This window comes from Eptatretus burgeri, chromosome 4, assembly GCF_056783735.1.
Source record: "Eptatretus burgeri isolate ZD-2024b chromosome 4, Ebu_testis_v1, whole genome shotgun sequence".
Taxonomy (NCBI): Eukaryota; Metazoa; Chordata; class Myxini; order Myxiniformes; family Myxinidae; genus Eptatretus; species Eptatretus burgeri.
The window spans coordinates 86,071,080-86,098,218 of NC_140964.1; the positions used below are offsets into that span (position 1 = coordinate 86,071,080).

Consider the following 27,139-nt stretch of genomic DNA (forward strand, 5'->3'; position numbering starts at 1 on the left):
TTGCAAAGTGCCGATCTGACAGTTTACAGTATGGATCAGGAATCAAACCCAGGCTAGACAACTCAAAGATAAGTGTGCTGCCTCTGCACCATCGTGTCAGACTAAAATGATAAACTAGATATCTGCATTCACAACGACATTGACAAAGGTAAGCTTCCCGTAGCTTACCCTTGGCGATCACCCACGATCCAATGATGGACATTTTTTTGTGGACTGTCATATGACCTTGACCTTCAATATTTAGGGATAGAGTGCAAATTAAGAAAATGGGTCCCCATATAAAATCTATCCATAAAGCTCAATATCATGAAAATCAGAGGAATATTATTCAAGTTATGATCAAAAAAGGGGGTTTTTTTGGTTAATTTGGTAACAATCTGACAAACGGAGGTCAAGGATATTCAGCAACTAGAACGGCACTCGGTAGAGGACATACCTCCACCAGGCTAAACCGTTTACGTATTGTATCCTTCTGAAAGGATCTGCTGACCTGAACCAAAATCGAATGGGCTGGTTCTTGTGATCTAACCAACTCATCCACCAAGTTGTTGAAATATTGTGCTATATATCGTTTTTGGCCCCATCTCTCAATGGTGAAAAATTACCTAAGAAATTACAAAATTCTTGTATCCAGATCCAGAATCTGATCTTTACCAAAATCTAATTAATTCCTCCTTGTCACACACCCAACCTGTCCACCAAATTCGTTCAAATCCATCTCTCACATTTTGAGATGTCCTGCTATGTATCGTTTTTGGCCTTATCTCTCAATGGTGAAGATCACTAAAAAATTCTAGTACAGTATCCCGATCAGCATCCAGATCTTCACAAACATTGAATCATTTCGTCCTTGTCACATACCCAACCTGTCCTCCAAATTTTATCTGAATCTTTGCGCAACTTTTTGAGATATCCTGCTCACAGACAGACAAACAGACAGACAGGGGTGAAAACATAACCTCCATCCATCTTTGGTGGCAGAGGTAAATATGAGGTACACAACTTTAGTGAACATTTTGGAAGGCCAAGTGGTCTTTGAGATTCCACAATGGCAAAACTGAGTCACTCCTCCAAACTGCTGCGCACGCCTCTATTACCTCTGGCCCCCACCTCACGCCATGATATCCCATCCACCCCCCCCCCACCGCTTATTCATCATTTGGCACCGATCGGCCTGGTAAGCGGAGCGAGCCTGCTGTGAACTTTCACTCTGCAGCTCGGAGTCAAGCCGTGGCGGTCGCGACGCTTGTTTGGCATTTGCCACCTAGAATTGCGCCTGACGGCCTCGTGAATGCAAAAAAGACAAGGACAGATTCCAAAGGGTAAAATATCAATAAACAGGGTTAAATGGGTTGACTATTTCGGAAACAAAGGGATGGGTAGGTAAGGTCAGGTCAGGTATGGGAGCATGTGCCAGAGCAGCGTGTCGCTGCATCCACTTTCCGCCGGTACTACAGGGGCCTCCGTCTGGCCATCCCCCAGGCAGATGCCTGGCCCATCCCCATCTCCTTGAGATGCCGATCAACCTGCTGTAACCACGAGGCACGTGGTCGGCCTATTAGTCTCCTCCACTCATGAGACTCCTTCGCTGAGAGAATCTGATGAGCAGGATCAGCGTCAGGAAAATGAGCCACATGTCCATACAGCCGCAGTTGACACTCACGGACTATGCAGGTAACAAATGTCATTTGAGTCTCTCTCTGATCAGACCTGACCTGATCTGATCTGGATGGGTAGACGTCATTTTACTATTACATAAGCGACGCATATCTAATATCACAATAAATTGCTTATGCGAGACATTCACTTTAAGGAAATAACTACACTATATTCAACATCTTTAACCCACCAGGAGTCATTTCCACAACAATAGAAACATGCCTGATGGGCTGACACAATGGCTCAGAGATAGAACACTCTCCTTTTGGCTTAGTCTGGGTTTGATTTCCACTCCGATGATAAAACTGTCAGGCAGGGTGTTACATTGAGTGTGCAGTCTTTCAAATGGACCTGAAGTTAGGTGATCCATTACTATCATTCGCTTTTGGACATTCAAACTCATACACAATCAGAAAGAGCAGGCCAGTATATGTCAGCACGTCAGCCAAATTCCAATTTCTTGCCACCCATTGCATTTATTGTATTTTGACCTTGCATTGGCATCACCTGCCACCCAATGCATTTCACAGTGTATTCCAATTCTTGCTACAGAGAAAGCAGCACCGATGCTCTGGAAGCACCGATACTCTGGAAAGAGCAAGATCAATGGATTAGATAAAAGGACCAAAAACAAACCCACAACTGGAACTTTTTTAAAATTGATTTTTCCAATCAATAAAAAGCATTGAGGTGGACACAAAAGGACCCTTGCACTCAAAGGAGTGAAGCTCTTGAGTATTCACAACTACTCGAAACGAACGATTAACACATGGAAAGAGCAAGACGAAATGTTACAAAATCTGCTTTTGTGCACATGTAGACAATAATAACTTCAGCCGAGCTTTGATGTATCAATTAGGGATGTGGTAATCAAATTAGCCACCAGAATGAAACGGAATGGTCACCAGGTGGGATGTCGACAAAGCCATCACCTCCAAGTGTCCACATGTGTATTGCATTGCAAATTTGAAGGTTTTGCAATACAATTATTTACAGGAGCACATGGACAAGGAAAAGCAGACATAAATGGTCGCCAATTTGACCATTAGATTATCTGAGAGTTAGCAGTGAGTTTGGTGAAGCACGTGTGGTCTGTTTGTCACGTTACATGAATCTACATATATATATATATATATATATATATATATATATATATATATATATATATATATATATATATATATATATATATATATATATCTGGTAAAAGTTAATGGATGGTTTACTATTGCCTTTCTGCCTGCATTTTCTTCATTTCCTCTTCTTCTTCTTACATCCTGTCCATCAACTCTCTATGCCATTTTGCCCTGGCCAAGCACCGAGATGCAATGCAGGCCTTCAGCATTTCTCAAGCTCCAACTACATATTGTGCAGTTTTAATTTAGCCAAATAATTGTTCTTCTTTCCCGTCTTCTTATTGAGCAGGTTCTTTGATCTAAATTATGAATATGAAGTGTTACCTGCACGTTATCAGCTGAAGTAGTACGACTTTATGGAACAAGCAGCAGTCTTGCCAAGGTGTTTCAGTGTTTCAAGGCTTGCATAGTGTCTGCCTGGCTTTGAGAATGGAATCGTGCCATTAATGTTTGACGTAACGTGTGAACCAACCTCTCAGGAATTCTCAATTAGTCATTATAAACCAGACTTTCAGGTGCCTGATTGGGGGGAAAAGACCCACAAAAATCTTCCAGTCACCAATTAGAGGCACATGTGAATGGCCCGAGGTCTGAATGTGGTGTGATCTGATCGGCCAACGAGGTACTAAAGCACATATTATATAAGCAGAGGAGAGGAAGTGAGTGAGGATGCTGGGAAAGTACAAGAAGGCATATGGAGGTGCAATCTGGATATAGAGGTTGGAGTCAACAGACAACGAGTGGAATTTTGTGTTACTCACAGTGCAGATGTGGCATTCAGGACAAACAGCAGTTGTGAGAAAGCAATTCCCGACCCACAGGCTTCGCTCCGACTGCACCATGCTGTGAGCCTGTGCCCCAAGTTTTAGGTCATCATTTTTACTGAGAGCATTGCTACCGGGTATAAACACTCCTGCCTGACAACACGCGAGATGTTAAGATCATGGTAGCTTTCCTTCTTCCATGGTCCCATTGGTCCACATTGTATCGGTTAAGTGCATAATTTAGGAACAAGCTGCAGCTAAACTTTTAGATTCTAAGTTCTGGATTTACAATTGTTTGTTTATTCACTCAATGCACTGAATGGCACACGGCTGTGGATGATTTGTACAAATTAGCTTCGCACCATACCTCAAGAGTCGGGCTCTGTGCTTACAGATCTGTGCTGTTTGTTTAGCTGGTTCCAGACTTCCAACTGATTCCTCTTGTTCGTAGATGTTTTTTCGACAAAGACAATTTGACTTTCTCACCACTGTGTGGTAGATTCTGCCCAACTTGCCTGGAATGTCACACAAACTTATTGTCTGAATGTATATACTTGGGAGCACAAGAAACACAGATTTCTACCTTTTGTAGAATTGTTTATAAAGGAAATCGTAGAGCATCTTTGACAATTGGACCTCACAGGAGTGGGAGAATGCCCCCAGACTCATGATAAACATCACCGACCACCTCATGAGTAGGGAGTTGCCAACAGATCACATCAAACTATTGACAGCAATTTCATAAGGAGGATTTTGCTCCCACATATTTTAACCACAACTTCCTGGATGCTCTCTTGCTCACCAATCATATCTGTAAAATGCCAGCCACTTTCACACATATTTTGCCAAACCCATACACAGGATGTATTTGGATGTGGTACCACACCAAAGGCCAACTCTTGCCAAAAAATAAAACCAATCCTATTACAGTTTAAGTTACTCCAGCTTTTTCTGAAAAACTTGAAATTTAACCTCAAAGAAAGCAGAAAGTTAAGGAGGGGCAAATTATTTTGTGCCCTTAGCTAGTAATACCCCCTCTCTCCAACAGGAATCAGTAAACCATGTACACTGTGCCGTGTGCACAGGCAAAAATCACAAGCAGTCTTTCCATCCTCGCAGGAGAGGGGGGCAGGGGTATTATTTATGCCCATGACTTGAACCCAGGTACCCTACAGCAAGTATGAAAATTTAGTGGCGATTAGACAAGCCATTTTCAATCACATAAGTTTCAGATGTACATATAGATACAGATAATTGCCCAATTACCACACACACGTGAAGGAAAAAGCGGGGTTAAGAAATTGCTTCACGTCTGTCCATCTTACCAGTATATGATCATGGAACAACTTATTTAAATCAAATGTTATATTTTGAACACGAATCAGAACATGACTCAGAAGACAAGTTTGCCCTTTTACTGCATTTTGACTTTGAATTTGTCCCGATCACGCTTGCGCAGATAGAAGTGAGATAATATTTTTACTCTGTCGACCTGCCTGAGTCAAACAAAATTGAAAATCATTCGAAATAGGAAACTTACTGTTTTAAGGACGTCATAAAGAACACAAACAACAGACACAAAGAACTAATGTAACGTGTTGGATAGGGTGATGTACGAGACATTGAGGAAAACGGCGGTAAAGCCAGGAATTAATTTATTTATATGCCTCTAAACCTCCTAAAACCTCCATTCAAATTTGATTATCTTTACTATAATGGAGCCAATTGTTTATTTTCTCCTCCAAGACGAAGCGCCAACGGTCCACAAAACTCAGTACTATTGTACTTAATTTACACTAGTGCATGCCCGTAGGTGTGTGCCTGTACGTGCAAACCAAAAAAAACCTTTCAAACCGCGTGCCAGAAACAACAACCACACAGGCCGTTCCTTTGCTCTCACATGCCCGTACGTGCATGCCCGTACATGCGTGGCCATACGTGAAAAAAAAAATATATATATATATATATATATATACTTAAAACCACTTGCCAGAAACAACCACACAGGCCGTTCCTTCGCTCTCGCGTGCCCGTACGTGCGTGGCTGTACGTGCGTGACCATACGTGCATGCCCGTACGTGCGTGGTTGTACGAGCATGGCCGTACATGCAAAAAAAAAATACTTTCAAACCACGTGTCAGAAACAACGACACAGGCCGTTCCTTCACTCTCGTAAACGACGAGTGGATTGGGGCATTGTGTTTTTCTATAAATGTGCATAAGAAATCGAGAAATTATTAGAATACAGTAAGTCATCACTATCCAGAAGTAGTGCGTGCCCGTACAGAATGTTCACATCATTCCACGAATTATCGCTTTCATTGAAGTAACAACTGCTGTGATACTTACACACACAGAGTTAATTAAAATCCAAATTAAAATAAAGTTTACCTCCCTGTCTTTGCTAGCCATGACATTCGCTGCCATTGACCATTGCCACTCCTATGCCATGGTGAGGCGACAGGGTAGGATTTGTAGGAGACCTGAAAGTACAGTGTCATTAGGTATTCTATGTTTGAATTGTTTAAGTTTGAAAATAGTTTAAAAAAAAAAATAGTTTGCAAAGCATACCACCAAATTGAGATGTATTTCGTTGGCAAGCATGTTGAGTAGAGCTGAATTCCTTAACACTTAAAAAACCCTTTTGACACTTGGAAACAAAAAAAAAGTTGTGCACGTTTTTTGATAAATTATTTTCAGAACAATTTTTCTTCAATAAATAAATAATAATAATAATTGTCTCCATGTATACACCTTTATCTCGTTAGCACCTCTTCATAAACAACATTGCTGAGGAAACGGCGCTTCTCCTTTGTTTCCTCGTCCAGGGCAAGAATGCGGAGGCTGCTGGATCTGCCAACGTTTTGATAAATTATTAGTTTTAATGGCCAATTATTCAATTAGCACCAACGTATTTTGCCTTTTCGCAAGGAAAAACACAAAGAGAAGAGAAGAGAAAAAACCCGTAATGGCGAACGCCGCTGAGGTTCTCTTCCCCATCGGCCACGCCTACGCAGCAACGCGTCCTGTCATTGGTTGGTAAATAAATGGCCATAACTTGGGAAGCACTTGTCCGATTAATGTCAAACCTTGAAAAGGCACATTCTCAGGTCCCCAACAATATACCTGGCAAGTTTCAATTAGATCGGACCAGCGGGATGGGCCGGATTAACCACTAGGCCCATGAGGCCCGGGCCTTGGCCTACAAAAAAATATTTGGCCTACGAAAATTTCCGACGACTTTTTTTTTTCTTCAATCTTAATTATGTGACTCAACATGTGCAGGAAGGCTGTACACACCGTGAGCGAAGGCGGCTGGCACGCTGCCAGACAGTGATCATCGACAGCAATCGTGGGAACCATGTGATCACATCACAATCAGCCAATCACAGGCGTCGCCGCTATCTGGCTGATGGGTGGAGTAACGTTCGTGCTGAGTATGAGCATCCTGGCACCCTCTTACTTTCCTGTGAGTTATCAAGCATCGTGATGCTTGCAGTTCTTCGTTTTGCTCTTATTTGTCGTTTTTTATTCTTGACTATGGCTGACGGATATATTCGGCACCACGAAAGTGGTACTTGCAAACGTGACAAAAAGAAGAAGCATGAAACAGAAACATAAAGACTGTCTGGATCCATCTTGAATTTTTTTTCACCTCACCGGAGTTGAGATGAGCAAACGGAATGTGCGCATGCAGGGTCTTCTGATGTCAATGTCGAGAGATCAAGTAATCTCGCACTGCATCACATTTCGAAAGCTGATGATACCAATACCATCGCATCAAGCAACGAGAGAAGCATTGGAACAAATGCAGCCAGTGCTGCGGCTCGTAGCTTCAATCCTGATCCTGCTGAATGGACTCTTTCCGCAGAACTCGTGGATAATTTCATCCAGAATCCACCCTGATTCTGGATGAAAATAGGAACGCAGATTTTTCGTATACGGCCCGAGTGTATCCAGATAAAACACGGTATTTTTGGCGCGAACACTTTCAGCGGAAACTCACAAACGGGGAAACGGTGAACAGGGACTGGATGCTGTTTTCTCCATCAAACGGTAAACTTTACTGCTATGTGTGCAAACTCCTATGTCCCGACGGCGATGATCACGAAAGCCATCACAGTAATTTTCGAATCGGATTCAATGATTGGAAGAATGCCTCTGCACGTCGAGCCATATCTCCCGATCACTAATGACCATATCTCCCGCTTCAACTTCATTGTGAATGGACGAACGGACGGACGGATCGAAGGATATCGCCACCCATATTTCGAGAATGACCTAAAAAAAATGCTGTGACAACACATTCAACAAAATGCTGTGACAACATATTCAAAAAAATTGTTGTGACAACATATTCAAAAAATGCTGTGACAACATATTCAACAAAATGCTGTGACAACATATTCAACACAATTGCTGTGACAACATATTCAAAACAAGCTCAAATGAGCTAAGATCCTCGTCCTCTTAATGATGACATCATAAAAACGAATATGACGTCATTGTAATGTATCAGGTTTGCGATAAATTATCTGTGCTAATGCCAGGCTTGATTCCTGCAAACAAAATTCAAACAGCTTGCCAGGTTTCGGAGATAATGGTATCGGCGATTTCCATTAGTGGCGATATTATGACGTCAACTTTTTTCTCGGAAAAATTTCCAAAATCGGAGATGGTTACTGCCTGCGCGTGGGCTTTCTGCATATACATGGCAAGTTTCACGAATATCCGATGAAAACTCTAGGTTGTGAAACAAAAAATGTCCAAAAATAGGAATGACATTATAAAAATTGATATGACGTCATAGTGATGTATCATATGTGTGGTAATTCATCTCTGCTAATGCCCTGTTCAATTCCCGCAAACAGAATTCAAAAAGCTTGCCTAGTTTCGGAGGCAATTTTTTAGGCGATTGCCATTAGCGGAGATATTTTGACGTCATAACTTATTTTCTAGGAGGAATTTTCAAAAATCGGAGATGGTTACTGTCTGCACAGGGTATTTTGACGTATGTGTGTCAAGTTTCAGGAAGTTTTGATGAAAACTGTAGGCTGTGAAACAAAAAATGTCAAAAAATAGGAATGACGTCATAAAAATTGATATGATATCATAGTGATATATCATATGTGCGGTAATTCATCTCTGCTAATGCCCTGTTCGATTCCCGCAAGCAGAATTCAAAAAGCTTGCCTAGTTTCAGAGATAATTTTTTGGGCGATTTCCATTAGCGGAGATATTTTGACGTCATAACTTTTTTTCTACGAGGAATTTTCAAAATCGGAGATGGTTATTGTCTGTGCGGGGTATTTTACATATATATGCCGATTTTCAGGAAGTTTCGATTAAAACTGTAGGCTGTGAAACAAAAAAGTCCACAAGAACAACAACGTGAGTAAGACTTAGAGATCCTCCACGAGGATCTAAAAAGTCCACAAGAAGAAGATGAAGAACAACAACGTGAGTCAGACTTAGAGATCCTCCATGAGGATCTAAAAATGCTGTGACAACATATTCAACAAAATGCTGTGACAACATGTTCAAAAAATTGCTATGACAACATATTCAAAAATATTGCTGTGACAACATATTCAAAAAAATTGCTGTGACAACATATTCAAAAAAATGCTGTGACAATATATTTGGTGTCTCCACGTGACTATCTTCAATTACAACCCCATAAAAGACACTCAGGAATCAACGCCTCATTTGGAGAAAATGGCACATGAAAAAGGAACGAAATCACGATTGCAGATCTCCGAACCACGAAGGACAACAAAATCACGTGACCACCACCACCTCTGCCACCCATCCATGGGATGGGTAATCTGCTACTGTACTTGAATATTGTACAACATCAATCACCTTCATAATACTTCCAAGATCTATGCTATATAGCGATACATAGCATGAGAGGGCATGGCATGTGAGAGGGTCAGGGTGAAAAAGATGCCAATTGACGCTGTGTTCGATAGTGATCAATAAGGCATCAATCTATTAAACTGCGATTCAGCATTGTCTTATTACATGTATAGGAGTGATTATTATGGGAAAAAAAAACATTTGTGTACATTAGTCGAGGCTCGTGGAAGAGCTAGTACGAGTACACCAAACAGATCAATACACAACAGGACAAAAGGAACAGTTGAGAGAGTGAAAAACACCAACAGCAGAGTTGAAGGCCAAGATAAAGGTGGACTTGAGCAAACAATGGGTGTGGGGAGTAATGAGGAACAGGAAAGGATGCATGGGGTGGACAAGTGAGATACAGAATGAAACTCTCAGGAGGGAAAACTGGAAATTTGGAAGGAGGAGGAATTGGGGTGAGGGTTAATGAGGGTAGAAAAGTGATGGATATAAACTTACGGATTTTTTTAAACGATCTTTAAAATCACTATTTTATTACAATTGAAGTGTTATACTTGAACGCTGCACACAGTGTCATGTTCTCTGTATTCTCGAGTTTTAGTATGAAGTCAATGGGTTCCACAACCTTCCTCAAGCATTGAAAACTAGAGAGTTCATAGGACACCTTAGTCCACACAGTCTGGAGAAATAATAACATGGGAGGTGTCTGCGAGAAGCAAATTTCATTGGTCGAAATTATTTAGAATGCCCTAATATTTTTTCCAAGTACTGCTAAACGGAAGGGTTTTGAAAGTGCCAAAAGGCGATTTGTGTTCTACGGTGTTCAAGTATGTGCAGTAATTCAATTTTTCAGTGGTGAAGCTAATTCAGTATTGTGGAATGTCCTTCCTTCCACCCATCTGTCAAAAATGAAGATGAACCTTTATACCCCACTATATTTAATTCTAAAGGGTTATAAATGGTAATTCTAATGTGTTCTAAAGGTATATTCAAACAGGTTCCAAAAGTTAATTGTCACGGTTTCTAATGGGGGTTAAAGGGTAATTTGAAAGGGTTCGATAGGGTAACTCTAAAGGATAATTCCAAAGGATCATTCTTAAGGGTCATTCTAAAGTATCTGAAGGATAATTCTAAAGGGTTATTCGAAAGGGTTATTCGAAAGGGCTATTCTAAAGGGTTATCCTAAAGGGTTATTCTAAAGGGTTATTGTAATGGGTTATTCTAAAGGGTTATTCTAGTTTGTTCAGGAATAATTGATAGGTCACATGGTTTGGCAGTCATATTGGATTGAAGAAAAATATTTAAAATCTGAATATTAAAGAAAAATATTAAAGAAAAATATAAAAAAAAATTTTCTCTGGAACCGCTACACCAAACTACATGAAACGTCAAATTTATGATCTAGTGGTGACGGGGAATAAATGTTTTAAATTTCAACTTGATCGGACACATGGTCAGGCGGCCAGAATTATTTAATTTTGTTGATCTGGATTCTTTTTTATTTTGATTTTTTGGATTTTTGGTGTTTTTTTGAATAAGGCTCATTTGGCTGTGTCTGGATGGGTTTGAGGGTAGAGAAGTCGCAGCTGAAATGCAAATCCTATCCAGGTTCCTCTTCATGATTTCATCTTTGCTTTTTGCTTGTTTGGGTTGCTTTTGATTACTCCAATGCAGGACTGTACCTCTTTGTCCTTCCATTTGCTTTGAATTGAATTTATTTTAATCCCATTCTAAATTCAATTAAATAATAATAAACATCATGGGTCAGGTGTCCAATCAAAGTGGGGTTGCATCAAAGCGGGACGTCTTGGTACCCGGTCATCTCTGTCAGCAGTTATAGTAGCAGTTCTAATTATGTCTCTAATTAATTACGCAACACAATAGTACACAAAATACACCAAACAAAGCTACACAAACAACACACAAAACAAGTCCTGGCAAGGGTATGCAATCTTTGATTGCTCTTTTTCTTGTTTTTAATTTTGTTTGACAAGCAGACAGAGTAAAAAGATTATCTCACTCCTCTCTGCGCATGCATGATTGGGTCAAATTCAGAACCAAAGTACTGCAAAACCACAGGTTTGTTTTTCGATTAATGTTCTGATTTCGTTCAAAATATAACATTGAATTGAAATAAAGATGTTTCTCAATCATAAAATGAAGTTTATGTACAAATAGAAAGGCAGACAAAAGTGACCCAATTGCTTAATTCCACTTTGTGCTTTGCATGCACAGAATAAAAATTAAACAAACCTTTATCCAAAGGTTCCAGTTTTTTTTTCTGTGGACCATTTTAGCCCTTTATCCAAGGGCTCAATGTCTTTGCTCTTGTATGAGCCTTGATATTGTACATAAATAATTTTTAAAAGGCCAACACACCCTGATCTCCCGTTACACCCCTCCCCCCCAACCCCACCCCACCTTCCCTCCAAATGTTTCCCTTACTCCGACCTCATCCCAAATTATTAGTAGCCCTTTTTGATCTACCCCTTATGAAGACCAAAGTATTTCTCATCAAATCTACTCATATCCCATAAAAATGCATGCTTTTTTGAAAGAGATCGATTGCTTATGCCTTGAAACAAACATAGTTGTTCACATCCATTTGTGTGCCAGGTGAGTGGATTATATGAAAACAGGAACACTCAATGAGTTTACATCAAGCATATCCTTGTGTCTCCAGTGAGGTTAGAAACCATAAAGAGATTTTCAAATCCTTTTTCAATCCTCATCCATTTTAGTGATCACATATATGATTGCATGATTATCCTTGATGGGAAATATATACTTATACTCAAGTGTCTGAAGATGGTCTGGACAGAGACTTCAAAACACTACATTAAGCCTTACACAAGATGTGAAGAAATGTGCCGGTAATCTGTCACTTTCTTTAATGCCCATCGGAAGCCTTATTGGACAGGCATTTCTCTGTACTCATTAATGCATCTTTGCATCAGTCATTCAATATCGGACTCCAGTCAATCATGTGTGATAGGAGTACTCCACATACCTGAACCAAATTCAAAAGCCATCAATATTGTTCCAGTTTTTCACCCAAATGCCAAACACATGCAACAGAGTCCATGCTAAATTACAAGTACAGTACAATGTTTACGCGTAGTTACGATGGCCGTCATGTTAAAAGAATGATTACCTATCAGCTTGACTCACCATTCTGACAGCGCTTGCCAGAGAATCCCGGACAGCACCGCCACTCCATGGCAGATACGGTACGGTAGGTAATGCGAAACGTTGGCTGCACCACCACCCTGTAACTGCAAAAAATACACACAAAATTGGCGCTTCTTAATGAGATGGTTAAACTGAGATTTGAGAACAGTTAGAAATGTATAGGTTGGTATGCTCCGTGTTTCAGGCAGTTTAGTGGATCTCGATACATTAAGTAGGGAAATGTTAGCGTAAGGTTTGTCTTGGTTAAATGTGCATAATATGAAGGGTGATGCATTGTCAATAAATAGACAGGGTTCAAACTAAAGGAATTGCATGTGAAGCCTTCTGTAAAGCCACTGGGTTGAGCACTGGGTGTGGCCTTGTGAAAGAGAATGGAGGAGTTTAAGAGGGGCAGCGTTGTCCAGAGAGCGGGAGGAAGAGTTTCATCACCTCCCCAGCAGAGTGGTTTTCAGGTTCTTGGGGTTCTGCGCACTCTCAGGAGAGTTGGTTCGGCCTCAGAGAGAGACATTTTTGGCGCTCATGAGAGGAAAGGTTCGCCTGCTTGTGTCTGTGGAATTAAGACCAGGGGGATTAATGGGGCTGGCCTCTTGGGAAATTGCCCCCCTGGAAGAGTGGATTGAGCCAGCCAGCCAGGGAGCTGTACTGGCAGGATTTGAATATGGGGTCCAACCATGGGTCGTGTGGCGTGACCTGAGTCCCATGGGGAGTCTGGTGGAGTGTGGAGTCCCATGTTCATGGGGGCACCGTCCAAGTGAGTGTCTCGGGCCGGTTGGGTTGCCGGACTAGGGGGTTGAGACCTCTGGGTGTCCAAGGTGATTCTTTCTGGGCACCTGTCATCATGTACCATAAAGACCACTTGGGGGAGTTGTTGTGGGTCACCCCTTGGTGGTAGCACCACTGAGGGCCAGTAAGGGTCTGATGAGGTGACTGCCTGGGCATGCGGCCAAGCAGCCTCTCCCTGAGGCTCAGGGACTGCAAGCATGTTGAGACCTGCCATGCTGTATTGGGCTATGGACGCAGATCGAACCACAAGGACTGGGTGGGAATATAGTCCACCGGACAACCACTGGAGCATCTGTGGAAAGAAGCTATGGAGTGATTGGGAAAGGCCTGTTGGGGCCCACTTAACCTTCCACAGATGGTCCACTGTGATTAATGGGTTCTCAGTTTGGGAAGAGAACCCTGGGTTTAATTGGCATGGGGTACATGCAAAGATTGTCTGCAGTAGGCACTGCTGGTCATGAATGGGCTCCCCAGTGGTAATTGGACTTGTGATAAATTTACCTTTCCCCATTGTCTCGACTCGTCATGCTTTGCTTCTGGGGGTATGCAGGTGAGTTGGGGAAGTGGTATGGGTGATGGGTAAGATTTGCCATAAGAGTGAAGCACGTCGATCGGGTTAAAAGGGTTAAAATGTGGTGTGTTGTGAATAAAGGATTGTGATTTGTTTGAATGTTGGAAATTACAGCATGTATGCAGGCTGTGGCAGGGTAGGTACCTATTACCCTGTATTGCAGGTGTTGGAGATTTGTTAGGCAGCAGGGGAGGGAGTGATATTTAGTGTTTTTATATCTGTGTTTTTTCAGCTTTATCACTTTGGAGTAGTTTGTGAAGGCTCTTCACAAAGTTTGATTTGAAAGCATCATGAAATAAGCTCAGGTGGCATCAAAATGTGAAAACATTGGACGGGGGTGAATATTTTTACGGGCCACTGTATATATATACATAATAGCTTTGAAGTTTGGTTTCTGAAAGACAACAGACTTTATCGTGTAAAGTTAAATCTGCACATCACCAAGAGGGCAGTTTCCGAAATGAGCTCACCTCACTTTGCCGGAGCATTCTGGAGGCCAGGTGCAATGGTGATAGAACCTGCGCAGGCGTGTTTGCGTCCCATTAATAACTGGGCAAGAAACCTTCCGGCTGACGATGTACGAACACCAATTTCTGTGATGGACCGGGAGAAATGAGCATACTCGATAAGATGAGCATTGTAAAATCAGTGCATCAATAGCGTCACAATCGGTGTTTCATGCATGTCAGGCAAACTTGGGATGCTTGTGTCTTCATCTTTACTGAGTGAAATATGAACTCATCACAACCCATCAACTAGAGAGTTCATAGAACACATTTTCCACTCAGTGCGCAAGTACTGTATATACTTCAATTTAAGTAAAATCATGATTTTAAAGGTTGCTACAAAAAATTCCAGAAGTTTAGCATTATTGAAGCAGTTTTATTCACCACCCGATTTAACATGACAAAGCACTGCAAAGCAGAAGGATTTTGAAAGTGCAAAAAAGGTGATTTGTGTTCGACAGTGTTCAAGTGTACAGTTCAATTTAAATAAAATAAAGATTGTAAAAGTCTAATAAATAAATAAATTCCAGATTTTACCACCATTCACACAGTGTCAATTACATGACCCTATCAAACACGTTATGTTAGTGATTCGAGTCTGTTTTTTGTGTGCTTTATGACGTCCTTATAAACAGTAAGTTTCTGTTTGGAATGATTTTCAAATTTGTTTGACTGCCCGACAGAGTAAAAAATATTATCTCACTCCTCTCTACGCTTGCGTGATCGGGACGATTTCAGAGATAAAGTACTGTAAAACGGAAGGTTTGTGTTTTCGACTCATGTTCCGATTTGTGTTCAAAATATAACATTAAATTGAAATGAAGTTGTTCCTCAATCATAAACTGACGTTTACAGACAGACAGATGGATGGACATGAACCAATTCCTTCATCCCACATTAAAAAAAAAAAAAAACGCAAGAATTATACAATTTTTTAAATTATTCTTTTGTATCTTAGGTCAAGGCTCCTGGAAGGGTTAGGACACTGAATATGATAGTGATTTATGAACATCGTGGTGTTTTAATGTGCAAAAGAGACTTGTGCGACAAGCATCTGAGAATGAAATACGTTTTTCCATTCTCATCATTGGCAATAAAGACACTCATGGCATCATCTGCATTTTGTCTCATTTTGGCAAGTTAAACGATATGTGCACCCAGAATGCAGGAACATAAAGAGAAGGGGATATTAAAATAAGTTTCTATAAAGAGAAGGGGATATTAAAATTGAATCAGATTACTTCACCTTTCTCCAGAAACTGTAACCCTCCCACATACGACATGGCAATTGGCTGGAGATTTCATTAAACATGAACAAACAATTATTTGGCCAGGCAAAGTTAGTTTGGAAAAAAAAACAGAGGGGTAATCAGCACGAGGCCTGGATTTGGGCAGCTCATTCCACTGGAAAACACCAAAGCCCCAACCCCCGATGTCGTTTATTTGTTGGCCCGTTTATTTGTTGGCCGTCTGGCTGGGAATTAGCAGAGGAGGCTGATCCGTTGGGATAATAATTTGCAAAAACAAGCGGCTCTGACCTCACTGGCTTTTTACATGGTGTTACTAGGAGAAGGCGAAGGCAGGGTGAAGGAAATGCAAGAGATGCACAGTGGGTGATAGTCCAAAGAAAGAGTCAAGATGATGATGATAACAATATTAATAGCAACAATAATAGGAATAAAATAATAATTTCATCAAATCCACCATTCATTTTCTTGTAAAATACAATGGAGTACAGTATTAAACTAGAAGGGCACTCGGCAGAGCGCGTACCTCCACCACGTAATGCCTGATCCATGAGTAACATCGTGCCCAATACATTTTTGAAATATCATGCTATACAGTACTCTATCGTTTTTGGCCCTATCTCTCAATGGTGAAGAATCACTTAAAAAAATTAAATAAATCTCGGATATTCACCTGGATCTGAAAAATTAAAATTTCAGATCCATATTTGGATCTTCACCAAAATCGAAACAATTTGTCATGGTCACACACCCAACCTGTCCACGAAGTTTCATCCGAATCCGTACAGAACTTTTTGAAATATCATGCTATATATTAGTTTAGCCCGATCTGATCTCAACGGTGAAGAATCACTTTAAAAATTCTCGGATCCAGATCCGGATTCTCACCAAAATTGACTCGGTTCTTCCTTGTCACACAACCAACATGTCCACCAAGTTTTGTCCGAATCCGTCTTCAACTTTTTGAGATATCGTGCTGTATATCATTTTTGGCTCCAACTCTCAATGGTGAAGAATCACTTAAAAAATTATAGTGGTCAGACCTGGATTGGTATCTTCACCAAAATATAATCAGTTCGTCCTTGTCATACACCCAATCTGCTCAACAAATTTCATCCGGATCCGTCCACAACTTTTTGAGATATTCGGCAGACAGACAAACAGACAGACAGACAAATAAAAATCTTGCCAAAAGGTGACCACGTGTGACTTCTTTAAGGTCACACTGAGGTGAACAGAGCTGCTATCCACCAGGAGCGACTCCTTGAGGAATATCTGCCTACGAGAGATTCCGATGAGAATTGCTCTACAGAGTAACCATGAAAAATATGCGTTTGCCTCATAACGTCACCAAATGACGTCATGATGTCTCAAGCTTGACATATCTAGAAAGCACTCATCAAGGTGTTCAATTTGAGGTACCACACGATATGGTTCCTAAAACTTGAAAATTTGACCTTGGGGTCAAATATGTTTGACCTCAGGCGCTAACCATGAAGGTCAAGGCCAATCGCCAACAAGAATTAATCAGCTGAGCGCCAGACAATGAACTATATTCCCATGAAGTTTGAAGACGATCCGATCAAAATTACTCAAAAAATAAGGGTTTCGTCGACTCCCCTGATTTGCGACAAAGTGACCTTGACCCTTGACCTTCAAAATTTTGTGCACTGAAAGGGACCTCTATAGTCCTCTGATATGCGAAGTTACAAAAAATTCCAATGATAACTGTGCTCTGAAGAATTATTTATACGTGATTACAGACAAACAAACAAAAAAAAAACATACAAGCTGACTAACATATCTTGCAAAAACTTCGTTTTGGCAAGATAACAAGAAGAAGGCGTTGTGCAGAGCACAATGCTTGCAAAATCCATAAAACAAATTTGACCTCAAAAACTAATTGGTGGTTGAATTCAATGACCAAATGTGCAACTGCTCTTCAAATTTCAAGTGAATCGGATGAAATTAACAATTTTAGAAATTCGGCCTATGTTGACCTTTTGGCCGATGTTGACCTCAATAATAATTGGCTGGTTGAATTCAGTGACCTCAAGTATAAATCCTCTTCAAATTTCAAGTTAATCGGTTGAAAATTGAGGATTTTAGAAATGCCACCTTAGTTGTTGACCTTGGGCCAATGTTGACCTTTTGGCCTATGTTGACTTTGACCTCAAAAAGAATAGGCTTCTTGCTTTTTGACAACCCTACCATTTGGTGAAGCTTAATGAAGATCGGTTTAGAATTGTGACCTGTCGGCGATAAACAGACAGACAGCCAAACAGACAGAATAACAAAATCGACTAACCAATATACTTGAAAAATCTTCGATTTTGCAAGTAACAAACAGAAAGAGAGGGGTGAAAACATAACCTCCTTCACCTTTGGTGGCAGAGATAATAAGAGGGGAATTGTACTCTATGCTAATTTATGGTTAGTGTCCGCTGTTTGTGTGGGAGGTCTGTGGTTTGAACACCAGCCAAGTCATACAAAAGGCTTGAAAAATGATATGTGCCACTTCCTTGATTCACGTTCAGCATGTAAAAAGACTTGTACACCCGCTCCCGACGGGAGCGAAAGGAGGGGTCCTGTTAGTATGCTCTCTTGGGTATATCGATTACAGTAGATATAGGCTCGGGTCCGTTTGTCTGTGGGGTACGAGATAAGCATATAATGCATCAAGAAGGTCAGGTTTCCTTCTTTTCAGTTTAGTGTTAAACCGCAGTATTGACTATTTAAAAAGGTAATCATCCATGTTTGTGGTTTATAATATTTTTTACTTCTGGTGGGGGTGCCCGATGAAATGCCACAATAAGATATTTATACATGTTAACAGCGTTTGGCCAAGGAGGAAAAATGCTTTGGGGAGGGGGGATATTATTAGTTTTAATATTGTTTTGTAATAACATTAATATGATGTTATTATCATTGGTGTTGATATTGCTTTTGTTATAACGAGTGCATGCCCACAGGTGCATGCTCGTACGTGCAAACAAAAACAAAAACTTTCAAACCGCATGCCTGAAACAACAACACAGGCCGTTCCTTCGCTCTCGTAAACGACACACACACACACACACACACACACACACACACACACACACGCACACACACACACACACACACACACACACACACACACACACACACACACCTGGAATTACAGATAGACGACACACACACACACACACTGATGGAATTATAGATAGACGACACACACACATTGCTGGAGTTATAGATGGACGACACACACACATTGCTGGAATTATAGATGGACGACACACACACACTGCTGGAATTATAGATGGACGACACACACACACTGCTGGAATTATAGATGGACGACACACACACACACACACACACACACACACACACACACACACACACACACACACACACACACACACACACACATTGCTGGAATTATAGATAGACGACACACACACACGCACACACACACACACACACACAGAATGCTGGAATTAAAGATAGATGAAATGAGGTCAATGAGATGACAAATGAAGGAGTTGAATGCAGATTGCAGAGCAATGAGTAAGGAAACCCGTCGTTGTGAATCGTTTTTATCACCAAATTGAGATGTATTTGTTGGCAAGCGTATTGAGTAGAGCTGAATTCCTTAACACTTCCAAAGGCCACAGCGTTTTGACAATTGGAAACAAAAAAAAAGTTGTGCACTTTTTTGATAAATTATTTTCAGAACAATTTTTCTTCAATAAATAAATAATAATAAAAATCGTCTCCATGTACATTGTACACACCTTTATCTCGTTAGCACCTCTTCATAAATAACATCGCTGAGGAAACGGCGCTTCTTCTTTGTTTCCTCGTCCAGGGCAAGAATGCAGAGGCTGCTGGATCTGCCAACGTTTTGATAAATTATTAGTTTTAATGGCCAATTATTCAATTAGTGCTGACGTATTTTGCCTTTTCGCAATGTCATCGCAAGGAAAAACACAAAGAGAAGAGAAGAGAAAAAAAAAACATTCGTGCAAAAAAAAAATTTACTTCCTGGTTCAGAGCATACCAGCTCACTCTGATGTTCCCAAAATTTATGCACCGTCTAATATGAAGACGATCACAACTTGGGGCATTGTGTTTATCTATAAATGCGCATAAGAAATCGAGAAATTATTAGAATACAATAAGTCCTCACTATCCGGAAGCCTGTACGTTGTAACCCGTAATGGGGAACGCGGCTGAGGTTCCCTTCCCACATCGGCCACGCCTACGCAGCAACGTGTCTTGTTATTGGTTGGTAAATAAATGGCCATAACTTGGGAAGCACTTGTCCGATTAATATCAAACCTTGAAAAGGCACATCCTCAGGACCCCAGCAATATATCTGGCAAGTTTCAATTAGATCGGATCAGTGGTTGTCGAGAAACAGCGGTCACAGACACAGACACAGACACAGACACAGACACAGACACAGACACAGACACAGACACAGACAGACACACACACATTGCTGGAATTATAGATAGATAAGCGAACTTGGTAAAAATCCATGATAAGCTATTTATACACCTTAACATGGATTTCACACAAGGTGAAAATCCCCCTTGTTGGGAAAGGGGAAGCAAATGAAGTTGCTGCAACCTTCATGGTGTGACCCTTAGTGCTCCTTTTCAAGTTTGGTTGAGATTGTCTAAGTAATCACCGAATGCATCGCGGTCAGACAGACAGACACCAAATTGAGTATTTTAGTATGATAAGAGCATGGACAACCACCACAGGTTGGCATCCATTTGTAAAAAGAAATTCCTCCCGAGAAAATGCCGCGGTGAAGGCCCTGTCGCACTTTGACGTTTCAGCCAGCAGATGGCAAGGTATCAAAATGTATGTTAAACGCTGGCGTACGCTGAACTATCGATGTTTTTTTTTCCAGTTTTGGACGTATTCATGATGAGTTGGACGTATGCATAACATATTAGTAACGTACACACAACGTTTCGATAACATATAGATAACTTATACCAACGAATGCTGAGCGTGTTGTTGGCGTTCACAACCTATGCCCAACGATAGTCTAACTTATGCATAGCGCGCGGCAGCGTATCGCCGACGATCACGTGGCATAGCCTATTAAAAGGTTGCGGCTCGACGATTCAAATCATAACCGCACGAGACATCGAAGTGTCAAGCCACTGTCACACCTTGACGTTTTAGCCAGTGTATGCCGACGTATGAAAAATTTGCCGAATACGCTGGCACACGTCCAATACATTATGGGTAAGTTTTGTATACGTTAAGAGCACGCTGAAGCACGCTGGCATACGTCGTAGTACGCCGAGTACGTCGACAAATTTTCAGCATGTTGAAAATTTTTTGACGTATGCCAGCGTATGACGCACACGTTCCGCATATGCTGGCCATAACTTGTAGGCACGTTACGCGATCATTAACACACGTTACTTGTAAGTTACTCATAAGTCGAAACACGTCGAGGTAATGTTTAGCGTACCTGAAACGTATTTCTAACCTATGAGTAACGTATCTCCAACGCATATTGACGTATGTAGACTGAACCTATGAGTAACGTGCTTTGAACCTATGTGTAACGTATCTCCAACGCATATTGACGTATGTAGACTATTTGACGTCTTCCGGATGACCATTGAACGTGTTACTAACTTACAGCTACCGTATAATGGCGTATTGGCAGCGTTTAGGGGAATTGGTCTATAAAAATGGGGTTCACACAGGAGGAACCCGTCAGTGTTCCAGACTCCATGGTTTTTTTTTGTTTTTTTTTTCTTCTTCTTCGGTATGACGGTGATGTTGATACTTCGATTTCTAGTGCAGTTATGATTTAAATCATTGAGCGGCAGCCTATTAATTATATTATAACCGCACTAGAAATTGAAATGTCAACATCACCGTCATGCCGAAGAAAAAAAAACAAACAAAAAAAAACATGGAGTCTGGAACAATGAACGCTAAACATTACCTCGACGTGTTTCGACTTATGAGTAACTTACAAGTAACGTGTGTCGATGTGTGTTAACAATTGCATAACGTGCCTACAACACGTCACTCATAGGTTAGAAATAAGTTTCGGGTATGCTAAACATTACCTCGATGTGTTTCGACTTATGAGTAACTTACAAGTAACGTGTGTCGACGTGTGTCAACAATCGCGTCATGTGCAGAAAACTTATGGCCAGCGTTTGCGGAGCGTGCGAGTCATACGCTGGCATACGTCAAAAAATTTCAAGCATGTTAAAATTTGTCGACAGCTCGGTGTACTATGACGTATGCCAGCGTACTACGACGTATGCCAAACTTACCCATAACGTATTCGGTGTGTGCCAGCGTTTTAGACAAATTTTTCATACGTCGGCATACGCTGGCTAAATCGTCAAGGTGTGACAGGGCCTTGAGTTTGCTGAAAAAGGTGGCAAAATTGTTGTGATATCGCTGGTACCCAGGGTGTCCCGGGAAGTGTCAGCACTTCCCCAAAGCTCAGTGGGTGTGTTTGTCTCATCTGACAGTCCTGTGTTGTGTCTCGTGTATTAGTTTGTGTCCAATTGTGTGTGTGTGTGTGTGTGTGTGTGTGTGTGTGTGTGTGTGTGTGTGTGTGTGTGTGTGTGTGTGTGTGTCTCCTCCTCAACACCAAAACCATAAAACCTAGCAGCCTGAAGTTTTGCATGCAAACCAGGAAAACTCCAAGGAAGTGCAAGAGTGAAAATTGGGTGTTTGGAATAATTAAAACACCCCTTTTGAAGATAACTAAAGGCTTTATTTAATTACATCCTTCATCAGGCGATCCTCGGCCACCTCACTCTCTGGGGTCTTAATGCATTTCCTGTGTAACCTGGCTTTGGTCTGAAGCCGCCATGTTTTTTGGCCTGCTCAACCATCCCTTGACTTGGAACAGACCACAACGATTTCTCAACGAAAAAGTTTTTTTTCCACTTTTCTCACTCATATTATCAAATGTCATCATTGCTAATATGGAATAGGCAAAGCCGAGAAGCGAACGTAGAATTCTTCTTCCATTCGATGCTGCAATTTCCGGTTACTTCGGCCTGGATTCGGGATCAGCGATCAAATAATGTAAATCACGATTAAAAATTATTTTTTGATGATGCGGGAGATATCTTTATTATAAAATTAGGTAGACAAAATTGCTGGAGTATTTACTCTCTAGTTTTGTTGTTAAGTTTTAGTCATAAAGGTGTGATTGGGTGTACTATAGATCAAATTAATTATTTGTGCATTTCTATAACCGTGATAACACAACTGCATATTACCTCAACATTACCTCCACAACAACAATTACACTGCCTCGGACAGAACTCATCTGAAAAAAAACATTTCCTCAACATTACCTTCACAACGACAACCACACCGCCAAGAACAGGATCTCACCTAAAAAAAATATATTACCTCAACATTACCTTCACAACAACAACTACACCGCCTAGAACAGGATCTCATCTAAAAAAATTAATATTACCTCAACATTACCTTCACAACAACTACTATACACCGCCGAGAACAGGATCTCATCTAAAAAAAAAATACTAGAAGCGAACGTAGAATTCTTCTTACATTCGCTTCTGACTTTACCTATAACTTGTTCACAACTGTATACGCTATTTCCGGTTACTTCGGCCTGGATTCGGGATCAGCGATCAAATAATGTAAATCACGATTAAAAATTGTTTTTTGATGATGCGGGAGATATCTTTATTAAAATCAGTGGAGGAAATATACACCATGTCTGATATTTGGGTCTTTCATGTCTCCGATAATGCCTTTATCTCCTGGCATGCATCATTGCCCATGACAAAAACCGGAAGCAAAAAAAAAACCAGAAGCAAAAGGGTCAAAGCCAACGACACGGATTCCAAATTGCCAGGGTATTGTGCTGTTGTTGTTTTGCTGTTGTTGTTTCCTATTCTCTCATTTGCACGCGTTAAGTATGAAGCTCACTACGTTCGCTACAAATCGCTATTTACATCGCTTTTGTAAGTACTATAGTTTTCAAATTAGGAGCTTGGAGTAAATTCATGGATTATTTGATACGATTTTTCATGATCGACTCTTACGGACAAATTAAAGTACATCATGGAAATATTGTTTCGGTTTTGAGGATCGGATATCGACTGGACTAAATAAGTGTCGAAATCTGTTGTGAAATCTGATAATTTAAAGAAATAACAAGTCTTGTACCTAAGTCGATAGACCAATTTATTTTAAGTAAGCAAGGCGATGTTCCCTCCTCCATACATACACAAGACAATGTAAAATTTCCAAACCATTAAACTTCTCTTTTTCGACTGTTTGGAGAATTATATTGAGTGAACAAAATATTTAGGAATGTAACAAAATTAACCAGCTTCATTGAGCGATATGATTTAATGCATTCACTGCCAGACCTCATGTCCTGTCCCCCCAGAGAGACTGCTTATCCATAGTGTCTGCCAAATCTGTGTCGACACGGTTGGAAGTTTCACGAGGTGCTCCACAGGTATTCAAAGCAAATTTGGTGAAAAACAGACATTTTAAAATAAGTTTATAATGTTTGCACGGACCCCAAACAGATGTACCACGTGACGTGTGCACAGACGAGCAGGCAATATGGCAGATTATCTGCAATGTTTATTTCACGGGCGAATGAACTTTGCGATGTCTTCAGGGTTGTTCTGCATTAAGCAGCAATCCTTTTGTGGATAAAGTCGTTATTTGAACGAATTCATTTTATTTCATTAACTGCTGCGTGTGAGGTAAAGACTGTTTTAAAGTTGATTAGATCCTATATGATATGCAGCGACAGACTGGCCAACCATTCCTTATCAACCATTTAATTGGAGTGCTTGCATGAGTGCTTAAGCCACTTGCCGAACGCCTTACAGTCCATAGCGGTAACACGCTATGTCCTTGTGAGTGAATCACTCACTCACTGTGGACGCATTTGCCACGCCGCGTCATTCAGCGTGAGTGGTTCGTGCTCCGTCACCCCGAGCGAGTGGTTCGTGCTCCGTCACCCCGAGCGAGTGGTTCATGCTCCGTCACCCCGAGCGAGTGGTTCGTGCTCCGTCACCCCGAGCGAGTGGTTCGTGCTCCGTCACCCCGAGCGAGTGGTTCGTGCTCAGTCACCCCGAGCGAGTGGTTCGTGCTCAGTCACCCCGAGCGAGTGGTTCGTGCTCCGTCACACCGAGCGAGTGGTTCGTGCTCCGTCACCCCGAGCGAGTGTTTCGTGCTCCGTCACCCCGAGCGAGTGGTTCGTGCTCCGTCACCCCGAGCGAGTGGTTCGTGCTCCGTCACCCCGAGCGAGTGGTTCGTGCTCCGTCACCCCGAGCGAGTGGTTCGTGCTCCGTCACCCCGAGCGAGTTGTTTGTGCTCCGTCAGCCCGAGTGAGTTGTTCGTGCTCCGTCACGCTGAGCGAGTGGGTCGTGCTCCGTCACCCCGAGCGAGTGGGTCGTGCTCCGTCACCCCGAGCGAGTGGTTCGTGCTCCGTCACCCCGAGCGAGTGGTTCGTGCTCCGTCACCCCGAGCGAGTGGTTCGTGCTCCGTCACCCCGAGCGAGTGGTTCGTGCTCCGTCACCCCGAGCGAGTGGTTCGTGCTCCGTCACCCCGAGCGAGTGGTTCGTGCTCCGTCACCCCGAGCGAGTGGTTCGTGCTCCGTCACCCCGAGCGAGTTGTTCGTGCTCAGTCACCCCGAGCGAGTGGGTCGTGCTCAGTCACCCCGAGCGAGTGGGTCGTGCTCCGTCACCCCGAGCGAGTGGGTCGTGCTCCGTCACCCCGAGCGAGTGGGTCGTGCTCCTTCACCCCGAGCGAGTGGTTCGTGCTCCTTCACCCCGAGCGAGTGGTTCGTGCTCCGTCACCCCGAGCGAGTGGTTCGTGCTCCGTCACCCCGAGCGAGTGGTTCGTGCTCCGTCACCCCGAGCGAGTGGTTCGTGCTCCGTCACCCCGAGCGAGTGGTTCTTGTTCCGTCACTCCGAGCGAGTGGTTCATGCTCCGTCACCCGGAGCGTGTGGTTCTTGTTCCGTCACCCCGAGCGAGTGGTTCGTGCTCCGTCACCCCGAGCGAGTGGTTCGTGCTCAGTCACCCCGAGCAAGTTGTTGTGAAATAACACCTGATTTCTGAGCCGTTTGCTGTATTAACGTGCTTTCTAAATTACCGAGCCAAATATTTTTTACATCCGTCATACACAGCTATTTATAAAGAATAATGTTTGTGAACATATCCCTGAAATGTCCATCTAAATGCAATGTTGTTGTTGTTGCCGATGTCGGTCAAGTGTGTGTGTGTGTGTGTGTGTGTGTGTGTGTGTGTGTGTGTGTGTGTGTGTGTGTGTGTGTGTGTGTGTGTGTGTGTGTGTGTGTGTGTGTGTGTGTGTGTGTGTGTGTGTGTGTGTTGTTCACAAAGCATCTCTCTCTCTGGACATATCCGAACGGTGGTTATGTCTGGACGGTGTCTGTCTCTGGATGCGTCCAGGCAGTAATTAACGCTCCACCTCACGTCTGCCTTCCCTTCCTCTCACCTCACAGTGTCTTCCCTTCCCCCACCCCTCCTTGCTCTCCCTCTTCCCCCCTCTTTTTCTCCCTCCCCTCTTTAGTATTCCTGTCAGCGAAGCGACAGGTGGTATTGGCTAGTAAATAAATAAAATTAGGTGAACGGGTCAGTTTGTTCCCATCTGAGCACTTCCCAGTAAAGATGCTGTGACTTCAAGCTTGAATCCTATAAGCTACAGTGAATTGTTCATTGTCCCGCATCATCCTTGTCACTGGTGCAAAAGTACAACAATGTCTCCCAATGTAATCCAGTATTATGTGCAAGCTCTTCACGATGACACATTTAATAAGCAAATTTATTTAATTCCTGGATAAAGCTCCGTGCAGATATAAACAAGCAAAAAATTAGCACCAAATCATAACAATCCGTCACTGGGTCCGACACTTTTGTGGTTAGCCTTTCATTCCCCCAAAAGGTAAGTGGCCGTCTCCAATTAATTTGTGCCAAACTCACAGAGCAGTCTGAAATGGGCAAAGATCTTCCACACACACAGACAAAGTTAAGTATGTTCAATTGTATTAAAGGAAAATTATGTTGCCTAGAAAGACCCATTTCATGGTGTTTTGACGCCATATGAGTAACCACCTCGGTGAACGAGGATAACATTTATACTGGAACTGTTTGGTAATGATTTTTGTCAACGATTTTAACTGTTTACGGTCTTCCTCCCTGATAATAAAGAAAAATCATCATCACGAGAATGTTGTCATCATGGGGTTTTGTTTTCAACAGAATTATGACATCACACATGAAGCGAATTCCGAGGTGCTGAGTTGGCCGGATCTGGGTCTGCCCGCATTTCAGGGCTCAGAAATAGAGTTGTGCGAATTATATGCAGCGAAGGTTTACACGCACACTCAAA

At 42.0% G+C, this 27,139-nt stretch overlaps 1 protein-coding gene across 5 annotated transcripts in view; it reads right to left on the reverse strand.

Annotated features, from left to right (window-relative positions):
- LOC147028597 (uncharacterized) overlaps positions 1–27,139 on the reverse strand; it is a 136,745-nt gene that overhangs the window by 107,883 nt on the left and 1,723 nt on the right. For all 5 annotated transcript variants that reach the window (XR_015057613.1, XM_085879176.1, XM_085879178.1 and 2 more), the window contains exons 2-3: positions 14,444–14,566; positions 12,599–12,702 (exon numbers count right to left, since the gene is read on the reverse strand). Coding sequence is in view for 4 of the 5 variants with exons in the window: in XM_085879176.1 (XP_085735302.1) it covers positions 12,599–12,702; positions 14,444–14,566 (227 nt within the window). In the remaining variant the exon portion in view is untranslated. The remainder of the gene's footprint in view (positions 1–12,598; positions 12,703–14,443; positions 14,567–27,139) is intronic.